This window comes from Vidua macroura, chromosome 7 (genome assembly GCF_024509145.1).
Source record: "Vidua macroura isolate BioBank_ID:100142 chromosome 7, ASM2450914v1, whole genome shotgun sequence".
Taxonomy (NCBI): Eukaryota; Metazoa; Chordata; class Aves; order Passeriformes; family Viduidae; genus Vidua; species Vidua macroura.
The window spans coordinates 10,464,300-10,474,904 of NC_071577.1; the positions used below are offsets into that span (position 1 = coordinate 10,464,300).

The following is a 10,605-nucleotide window of genomic DNA, read 5'->3' on the forward strand; positions in this document are numbered from 1 at the left end:
CCCAGAGCCCTGCTTACCTGGGACCCATTCGGAGGGCCCAGTGCATCAGGCCCTGGGGCTGGTGTGACAGTCACGTGTCACTAGGCACTGAAATTTAAATCCCAATTTATCTCTGCACCTCTGTGCCATGCAGGGGACAGTTGATAACTTTGTTCTTCAAGCCAGTTGGCCAGAGGGGCAGGGTTCCCTGAGAGGAAGTGTTGCATCCCATTTTAAGCACAAAATGGGATGTGAGAGAAGAGTGTGGTGCATGTGTTCTCTCAACTAGCTCTACTCTCTCTTTTTAATTCCTCTTGTTGTATTTGAAAGTCTCCTGTCAGCACACTTGGTCTGGTGCATAGTAAAGTTCAGATACAGCAAAGTTCCTGAGAAACAATATCCATTCAAACCTTTTTTTTCCTCAATATTTCAGAATATTGAGAAAATATCTCAGTATTTTGAGAAGGCTCTTCAGAAGACTAACTTGTGGTGTTATCCCTAAATATCGTGGAAAGAGCATTGGAAAGTTTAGGGGAGTTGTTTATTTATCCTTGTTTGGCTTGCCTTAAGCAGCACTATTATAAACTATAGAGCTTGACTATATTGCTCAGCCACCTGGAGAAACATAAAGTTGGAAGTAATACTTCTTTTTTCAGCATGTTAATTCTGTAATGTTTTCAAATAAATTATAGAGGGCGGAGCGTTCTCAGGAAGCAGGACACGGTAGGAAATTAAAATCCAGATTCACTGACCTTTTTAGCTAAGAGCTTCTCATGGAAGTAATCCAGCTTTGAGCTAAATTAATTTTTTTCTGAAGGATTTGCTCTCTGTACATGCACAGCTGTTTGGCTTTTCTCTCCTGACCCAAGTGCAGGGCAGAGGCTCTCCCTGCCCTGCTGGAGGCATTGCAGCGATAGCAGAGCGGGACAGAGCCCTGTGGTGACAGGGACACATGGGCAAGGACAGAGCACAGTGCTGGTGTGCTCAGCTGCTTGGGCTTGGCTCCTGCTTGAGGTTTTGGTTGTCTTCTTCATTAATGATGAAGGCAGTGGGCAGAAAGTGTCAGGCCACTCTCCCTTCACCATGAGACTGTAGCAGTTAATTTCCATCTCTAGGCCTCAGTTTCCCATCTTAGTGCCACTAACAATGTCAGTGTGCTCTGAAGTGTTTGAAGAGGTGTTCTGTGGATGGCATTAGAGCCAGGCAGTGGTAGATACCCTTGTCTTCAGGTAAAAAAAATCCTCTAAACTGGTCTCTGTTAAGAGAGGAGTGATTCTCAGTCTTGTGTGAGCATTTGCTATTAGCCATCGTGAGGTTATTTAAGTAAGTCTGGATTTGGGTGTGCAGCTCAGGTAGGAAGGACTGTTTTGTTACAAATATTCCACCAAGACAATTCCCACATTCCAGTCAAGCCTTTCAGATCAGTTAGATGTTATTGAAATTTCACTTGCAATAAGTAACTTCATCATATTAATACTGAAGTTAAACTTTTTTTTTTTTAAATTTAGTTTTTCCAGTTGGTACACCGAGAAATTGAAAACCAACCCTAAAGATCTCATGTCATGCCCAAGTCCTTTGTGCTTGCAGAGAAGGGGGGCACAGCCATGCACTTGCTGTGTACTGCGTCACGTGCTCCCCACTGCTGTTCCTCTGTCCCTGTGCATCCGCTCACGTCAGCACTGCTGCTTCGAAACTGATTTTCACTTTGTAACTGGCTTTGTGGCTCACTCAGTTTGTCCATTTGGGGTTTTGGAATGGTGTTTTTGCTCTTCTGTTTTTTGCCTTTTTCGTCCCCTGTGTTTATCTGAAGTATCTGCTGTAGCACTGTGACTTCCTGCTGCTCTCAACTCCAGCTGTTTCCTTGCTTTAACTTGACCTCAGTGCAGTTCTTGAGCAACAACAGTCTTGATTTTTCTTTCTTGAGTTGCTCACATCCTGACCCACAGACTCACAGAACCATTAACTGGAGAGGTACCTCTGGAGACATCAGTCATTTGATCACCTCTGATGTGAAGCAGGACTTGGATCCTTCATAGCTTTGTCCAGCTGAGTCCAAGACCTCTAACACTTGCTAACCTGATGGTGAAACTGTGTTTCTGATTTCTACCATTGAGTGACATGAGTATTTCTGAGCAACATTTCCTTGCTGGTTTCACTGCCTGGATAATAAGGATTATACCCAGTGCTCAGGAAAGAGTGCTGTACAGAGAGTGTCTCATTGTAGCTGAGTGAGCAGTGCTCTGTGGTGTTGATGTGGTGAGAAGAGAGCTGCCAAGTCCTTCTGCTTAGTGCATGCAGGTTTTCTCTCTTGTTTGACAAAAGGTGCAACAGTTTCTGCTCTGGGTTTGATCCTGCCATGCAGCTGTATGGCAGTGTGAGATCCATCCAGCTTGTATAAAGCAAAGGGACTCCATCCCTTCCCCTTTTATTACATTTTCATAGTTAGGGAAGTATGTGCAGTAGGAAAAGGTTGTGAAAAACAAACTTTGTGTTTCTAAACATTAGGGAAGCTTGTGTTCACCAGTGCAGTTATTGGAACACCACACCGAATGTTCATGAACCACTTGGTGAGAAACTCACTGGCAGAGTGTCCAAACACTTAAATTAGTTGCCTTGTGCCCTACTTAGTTTGAATGGATAGAGCTCATCTGTCATGTTCTCTATTTTTTTTCTCCCCTACAGTTAAAAATCCCAAAAATCCCAAAATCGTATGTTTGCTGCTGCCACTTCAGAGTTTCTTTTGCCTTTTTTTTTTTTTTTTTTTTTTTTTTTTTTTTTTTTTTGAAATGAACCTGTTATTTCAAACTAGTACTGTGAGTTTTGGGTAGAGAATTTGTACTTGACTTTGTGGCAGCCCTAAGTGAGATTCTGCACAGATACAAAGCTTATGGCAGCAAGTGCTGTTCACTTAGGAAGTTTTTCTCACTGTAAATGACAGCCTCTTATATAATGCTTTAATATATATGCTGCTTAGATTATTGTTCTCTTCAAAGCCAAGGAAGACCCATAAGATGCTTGTGGAGATGGTATATTCTTACTTTGAGTTCAAAATGTATTTTGTGTTTGCAGATTCCTAAATTTTATTGAATTCACTTTTTATGTGAACTCAATAAAACTTCTGGTTTTTATGGCTGCCTTCCGAGCAGTTTCATTTCATACCTTATGAAGTTTGTTAATTTTTTGGCCTGGTCTATGTTGCTGTTACAGTAGGGTGCAGTTATGGGGTCAAGGTGTGTTTTGTTGGTAGCAAATCCAGTCTAATTCTCCCATAAAATCATTGAAGTCTCTCTAGAAGCAGGAAGAAGTTGTCCCAAAAGGATTTTTTCAGCTATGATGGCCACACTTGGCTTATTTTAGTTTGAGTTCACCTTTGACCAGCTTTTGATAATTACTCTGCTAATAATTGTCCCACTGAATTTGTTGTGTTTCTCCTGCTTTTTGTATCCCATTACGTTTAATATCGGACACAGAACAAATTTCCTTCTGAGGTAAACAAGCAGAGATCTTTTTGTCTGGACTTGAATTTGTTTTTGTTTTGATCTATCAAGAAGTTCAGTTTTAAAGTAAAGCAACCTTTGATTTTACTTTATCTTAAGGAAGGAGCAGCTTTGACCTCTCCCAGATTGCTGAGAGATGTAATCTAAGGTGATTGTGTTACAAAGCCTCAGGAATCTCCAGATTACATTTTGTCACGTCTTTATAGAAAACAAAAATCGCTTTTTAGCAAAACGTTCAGCTGAATCCAGGATTCTGGGTTCTGACTGCACTTGGAAAGTTGTTTTTTGAAGAAAGGAATGTGCGCTATTTTTATTTTATTACTTTAATATATTTTTGCATTTCCCAGAAACATCAGGAAGCCCAGCCAAAATGGTCAGTTACCTCTGAAATGGTTTTTGTGTAAGACAGTGCGTCCTTTGCTCATCCCAGACCCTGAAAAGGGAGAGTATTCATCACCTGGAGGACCTGAAACAGGGGAGTGCCGCCAGCCTGGTCTGCCTGCGGGGCCCCAGCGGGCCTGAATCATCTCGATGAAATGCAGAGATTATCAAGCGAAATTCCCCTTTCACACCTGCACGCAGTCTGCAGCCCGGTGCCTGTAACAAATGCTGTCTGTTAGAGGGTTCGGCATTTCGGGGTGGCTGTGGCGCTCGCTATGGAAAGCCCGGGGAGTGTGGCTGGGTGGGTGCTGCCCCGAGCTGGCCTGGCTGATGTAGCAATGTGTGTCCGTGTGTCCGTGACACCGCACGGGCAGAGCCCAGCCCTGGGCTGTGTCCGTGACAGCGCACGGGCAGAGCCCAGCCCTGGGCTGTGTCCGTGACAGCGCACGGGCAGAGCCCAGCCCTGGGCTGTGTCCGTGACAGCGCACGGGCAGAGCCCAGCCCTGGGCTGTGTCCGTGACAGCGCACGGGCAGAGCCCAGCCCTGGGCTGCTCCCGGCAGCTGCTTGCCGTGGTCCTGCAGCGCTGCTGCTGAGCCGGGCTGGAGAGGGGCTGAGCCCGGCCCTGAGCTCCCGAGGGCTGCGAGGCCTCGGCTGGGCTGGCCGGCTCTGCCTCCCGAGCAGGGCCCGCTGAGCTGCCTGGGAGCCTTGGTCACTGGTTTGGCCTGTGGCAGAAACTCTAAACAGAGGGAGCTTTGTGGGAGGAGTAGAATCGCTCCATGTCAGCCCGCTGTAACAGTGGCGAGGCGGGTGTGGGGCGGTGTCAGGTTTGCCACAGCTGAAGGTGTTGCGGGGTCAGAGCTGCGGGAGCCTGACCAGCGGCCCAGCCTCTGGAGCCACTCGGGTTTAGGGACAGCCCAGCAGGGCAGAGCCCCCTGAGAAGGGAGCTCAGGCTGTAGGATCTTCATCATCTTACAGCTCCCATACTGCAAACTGGAAAGGAGCTGCGGGGGTTTGTGGGTGCTCTGTGTCCCCTTTGTATTTCCATCCTGGCCTTTGTGCCTCCTTCTCCTTCGCTCTCTCTTTGCGTCAGTGCATATTTGAGGTGTAAAAAACGAGCAATTCCGCAGCTTTGGTTTAGAAGAGGCGCAGATGTTGGCTCTTCTCTGGCCCTGTGAAAATATGCCAGTGTTCTTGCAGAAATCTGTGGGAGACTTGCTTGTGGGTGGGGATTTCTCATTTTGTTTGTTTCTCCTCCTTGCTGTAGAAGGTCAGTGCAGCATCAGCTCCCTCTTTTATCTCTGTTACTTGGCTGGTGGCAGCGACGGAGCTTTGTAGACTCAAAAAGCAAAGCAGCATTTAGAAAGTTTACTGGAAATTACTGTGAAATGGTGCCTAGAAGTGGCTATGTCAGTTTATGAAAGAAGCTGATGTGGATACTTAAAACCATCTGGCATGTCATTTTTGGCGCTTGTTAAAACCTGCAGAGTTGTTATAGCCAGGCTGTATTAAAAATATGCATGGGACAAGGTTGGTGTACCCTGGCAGTATCATTTCATTACTAGAAAAATTAATAGAGCTGAGAAGAAGCACTACTTACCAGAGACTTTACCTGTGTCGTGCTTTAAGCCCATATTTATCTAAAAAGATCCAACTTTATCTGCCTGGAAGCTTTGCTTATTACGTAACAAAACTGCTTAAAATGGTTTATTTGAGCAAAAGTGTGTATGTTGGATGTATGCAAGGATTATCTGTAATACATGGAAAAAAGAGTAACATTTAAATAACTCTGTCTGCTGACATAGATTTCTCCTGGCATTAGGAATCTTTACAGGTAATAATAAAAATAATCTTACTTTTCCAAAGTGAGTTTGCCATTTGAGTTCATGATTTTATAAATTGTGCAGAGTGATGATGTCTGTGAAATTCAATATTTGGTGTCATTGGGCAACTGAAGAGAGAAACAACGGTTTGCCCATAGAGCAAGGCTCATATTTTTTACCACAACAGAGCAGAAATGAATTGGTTTTAGTTCTTTTACTGTCCTCAACCACTTCAGCCTTGGAAAGACAGACCTTGCAGTACTGGTAGCAAAGCAAGCTGTACTGGAGAATGTGGTCAGGCAAAGGTATACAGTTCATAAGCACTGGACCAACTGGCCCCACTGGGTTTTCTTTTGGAGGGAAGGTCAGTAAACTGGAACTTAATCTCTCTTTGTAGGTGAAGTCTGTGATAAATCTGCTGTTTGCTGCCTACACAGGGGACGTGTCTGCACTCCGGAGGTAAACATCAGTGGGGTTTGGGAATAGGAATGCTTGTTTGGTTCCTGCTATTGTTGTTTATTTAGGAACAGGCACATGCACTGTGTCTGGGTTGGGGACATTGAGCTGCATGAGCTAGAGATTGAATATGTTCACCCAAAACCCAAACAAAACACTCAAATTTAACCATCAAATCACACTATCCTGAATCTCACTGTATTCCATTTCTTTGGCTCACAGTAAAACAATTTCTTTAACCATTTTATTATAGCAATAGCAGAAAATCCTGTCTGTACTCTCACCTGCTTTGATAGTTAATTGTGAAAATGCCACAAAAATTCAGGTTGGACAATGTACATTGTTATTGGACAGGTTAGGACATCTAGCTTTGCTTTTTAAATCTGGAGGAGAATCTGGGAACATTTAAAGTAATAATGGTAGTAGACTAAATAAGCATTAATTTGGCTAGAATATATGCAAATATAATTAGTGGGTGGGGAAATATATGGTGTATAGTTTAACTCTGCTGTCCCAGGGCACCATAGTGTGAAGCAAGAACTCTCCCAGTCCCTTAATGCTGCTCAGGATTTTCAGACCTGGGAGACTTCCTGGGATTTTCTCACCTGGTATAAATTTACTTTGCCTTATGTGGCTTAGCTTGTCCATGTACAATTTTAAATCAGGTCTGTTGACTGTTATGTTTTCTACAAAGATGTTTTATTTTTATTTATGACAACTAAACAGAAAGGAAGCTAAGGCACTAAGCTGGTTTTCAAAGCCAAAGCCCTTTCATTATCAGCAAAGATACTATGTGCTGGTGGTGCTGCTAACATCCTCTTGTGGCAGGGTGGTGTCCTTCCATGCTAGTTTTGTAATGTGCTTTAAATTGCCTAAGGCTTGCCTCTGCAATCTCTTTTGTTGTATTTTACTTTGTTTTAAGGTTTGCTCTGTCAGGAATGGATATGGAGCAGAGAGACTATGACTCACGGACAGCCCTGCATGTGGCAGCTGCAGAAGGTACTGTCTCCTCACACAGCATTTGCTGTCTGTCTGTCTGTGTGCTTTAGCACATCCTTGCTGTCTCTGCATACCTGCTTTTGTCTGTACATAAATGGATCTATAGGAGTACATGCACTCACAAAGCTGCTTTTCCTTTAGGACACGTGGATGTTGTTAAGTTTCTGCTGGAAGCGTGCAAAGTGAATCCTTTCCCCAAAGACAGGTGAGTGTCTTTACTGCTGGTTTGGAGGAAAGATGCTCCAGTAACACTTCCTTAGTCCCCATGAGGAGAGGTGCCTGTCAAATAGGAGTGGAATGTATTGAGCCAGGCCACTGAAGCGGGGGAATGGGATCCTAGTGGTTCTCTGCAGGTTCTGCAGACGGAGCAGGAATGAAAAATGAACCACTAAACCCATTATTTCAAAGGTTGTGTTCAGCTTAATGAAGTTGCACAGTTACTGAACTGCGTGGGGTTGTGTGCTGAGCCGTTAGAGCAGTATGTAAAGAACTTGATTTGTGGTGCTTTTTGGCTCTCTGCTTAAAGCGCTGATCTTAAAAATACTGTGCTGCTTTTTGTAGGTGGAATAACACTCCTATGGACGAAGCTTTACATTTTGGACACCATGATGTTTTTAAAATTCTTCAAGAATATCAGGTCCAATACACGCCATCAGAGGATAACAACGATGGAAAAGAGAACCGAACGGTTCATAAAAATCTGGATGGCTTGCTATAATCATCTTCAGCTAGATCCTAAGAATCAAATCACTTACCTATTTAATTGTGGTATGCATAAGTAATGAAGAGCGTGTGTGTTTCTATCTGATAGTGGTATATATTTTACAGAAGTCTCTGTTACTTCAGTGTTACGTTACAGGAGTTTCTATACGCACAGGACAAATCCAATCTCTTCAAAAGAAACAAAACCAACTAAGAATCTCCCTCCATAATGTGAGCAATATTACCTCATGCTGCATATAATTGATGTATAAAAATATTTAGCTGTTGTTGGCTTTACTGTGCACTACTTAATTTATTTTTGTGTTCTATGTGAACTCTAGTCTGTGGTCAGGAACTTTTCTGCTGAATTTTTGTTTCTTTAGCCCTCTGTTTCCAGTATGGCCAGGATGAGCCAGAGTACTGTCAGGTATGAGCGTCAGTGAGGTTTTTTGAAAGCTGAGGATGCTGATGTAGATTTAGGCTGGGTGTGTTAAGTAAGGATCTGCACTTATCTTTGGGAAAAAATAGCAAAAAGAATTCCACACAACCTTGTTTACATAATATAAATAATCACAGAATATATAGGTGACACTTGTCAATGGTCTAGGCTTGTTCTTAGAGGTAGTCTTGTCAGGGAATGTGTTTTAAGGTTTGTTTGACCAAATGGCGTAGGGGAGTGTGACGTGTAGCTCCGGTGTGTAGTGGGATTTTTGTCTGGGGAGCGTTTCTCTCAGTTCCCTTTGTCTTGCCTCCCTCCTCTCTCTCCATGTTCAGCTGCTAAAGTACTTCCCCGTGGCCGGGGAACACGGGTGCTTCCACTCCGTGCAGGTGTTCCTTGCAGGTGTATTTGCACTACCCCTGGGGGGGCTGACAGGTGCTGCTCCTTCCTGGTGGCTGCACCAGGAGCCAGCCGGGGCAGTGGAAGTGCTTGAAAGGCAAAGAACCAAACCAAATACAATCTGAGCTCATTTAGGCTTGTGGTAAGGAACACGGATGGAGTGAAACAGCTTTAAGGAGCACAGAGCCAATCAAAACAGGAGCAGAGCAGGAGATAAGCCAGGTTTTGGGGTATGTTCTCTTCTTGCACTGCCATCAACCAGGGAGCAGGATATTGCATCACTGGGATTCCCCTGGTGTAGGACAGGAGTTCAGCACCAGGAACACAAGTGAGTAAATGCCTTTTGTGGTGAATGGTGGCATTCATTGTCTTGCCACTGAAGCCAGCATGGCACGTGCCCTGTCATGGAAAATATAGATGCAGGTATTTGTAGTTCACAGAAGTCCAATATTGCCACAGCTCCCTGTCCCATGTACAATTGCTTCTGCCAGTAGTGTGGCACAAAACTTCAGAAGTGGGCAATCACTTCAGATATTCACAACACACTACAGTTGTTGGACGTAGGCAAGGATTTTAGCACAAGAGTTTTAGGCAGGAATCATTTAGCACATGGAAAAGGAGATTGTGCTTGAGAATTGTGTGTATGGTGGTTTTTATCCTAGCACGTAGTGTACAAGTCATTAGTAGATCTCAGAGTTCAAATTTTCTGTGTTTTGGCACCAAAATCTCCTGAAATAATGCCCAAATTCTTCCTAGAATGGCCCAAGCACTTTATAAAGATGATCTGAACCACATTACCCTCCTTTAGCAATGAGTACACTAAGGCTTGGAGAGAAGTAACTTCTCCAGAGCGACCCAGCAGGTCAGTATAGTTGAGAATAAATCCTTTCAAGTTCCTGTACAGTCTCTTGTTGAAATGCCATACTGCCTCCCTGCAGGGAGGACAAGTCACATGGAAAAGTGCTTGGTACTCATCACAAGCAGTGACTGTCTTCATCATGGTGAAATCTTAAAAGAGTCTGAAAGTCTAAAGCCCTCAAACAGCATCTTGAAGCTGGCTGGCATGGTTATCAAACACTTTTTCTTAAGAATCCTCCTGTTCTTAAGCTGGTTGGGTTTCTTTTTTGTTTCTTTTTGGGTGTTTTTGTTTGGTTTTTTTTTTTTTCTTCTGAAGATCAGCTATTTTTCTGAAGGCTTTTAACCCATTCTCTTCACATCCTGTCTCACAGCCACCCCTGTTTGTAAACAAGAACTAAATTAAATGGCCTCTGGCTCTTTGTTGAGCCACATCAATCACTGGGTAGCACAAGGCAACAGATTTATGGTCTTCAGTGTAAAGGAATATTTTCAGATGGATCCTAGTTCAAAATAAAGAATTTCAGTTTTCATCTTCCCTATTTTGCCCCTATTACAACACATTCTGTAGCTTCTCAGAAAAATACCTGATTTAGCTTTATTTAACTGGCATCGCGTTGTTCAAACTGGCATTTTTAAACATAGGTATATAATATATAGTACACATGATATAAACAAACCAAAACCAAAAGGATTGTAACTGAGCTAACATTGGAGATCATAGCTGTCCCTAAACGTGATTCTTTCATACCGAGTGCTTTTAGCCAGTCCTAGCTTCAGTGCATTTTTGCTGGTTAGTTTTAGTATTTTCTCATTGTGAGAAGATGGATTATTTTGTAATGTCCAATTCAGCGATGCAGCTACTTAGACATGGCGTTATTTATAAATATAAATATATGCAGTACATTGGTTTGGCTGTTTATCATTCATGACACTGACATGTAGATTTTACAGTAAATAGCTTTTGGTTATCTTATCCAACGCTGACTTCCTTATGCTCCAAAGAAGATTCTCCCCACTCCTTTGTTTTTATGTCATATGTTTCTTCTGTATCACAACCTAAAATCGTTCAGCTAA

At 43.3% G+C, this 10,605-nt stretch overlaps 1 protein-coding gene across 3 annotated transcripts in view; it reads left to right on the forward strand.

The window, feature by feature from the left end:
- The window catches only part of GLS (glutaminase), a 59,749-nt gene extending 51,821 nt beyond the window's left edge, over window positions 1–7,928 (forward strand). For all 3 annotated transcript variants that reach the window (XM_053982903.1, XM_053982908.1, XM_053982907.1), the window contains 4 exons: window positions 6,076–6,137; window positions 7,057–7,133; window positions 7,275–7,338; window positions 7,695–7,928. In XM_053982903.1, coding sequence (XP_053838878.1) covers window positions 6,076–6,137; window positions 7,057–7,133; window positions 7,275–7,338; window positions 7,695–7,851 — 360 coding nt within the window. In that variant the 3' untranslated portion in view covers window positions 7,852–7,928. The remainder of the gene's footprint in view (window positions 1–6,075; window positions 6,138–7,056; window positions 7,134–7,274; window positions 7,339–7,694) is intronic.
- Window positions 7,929–10,605: the final 2,677 nt, after the last annotated feature.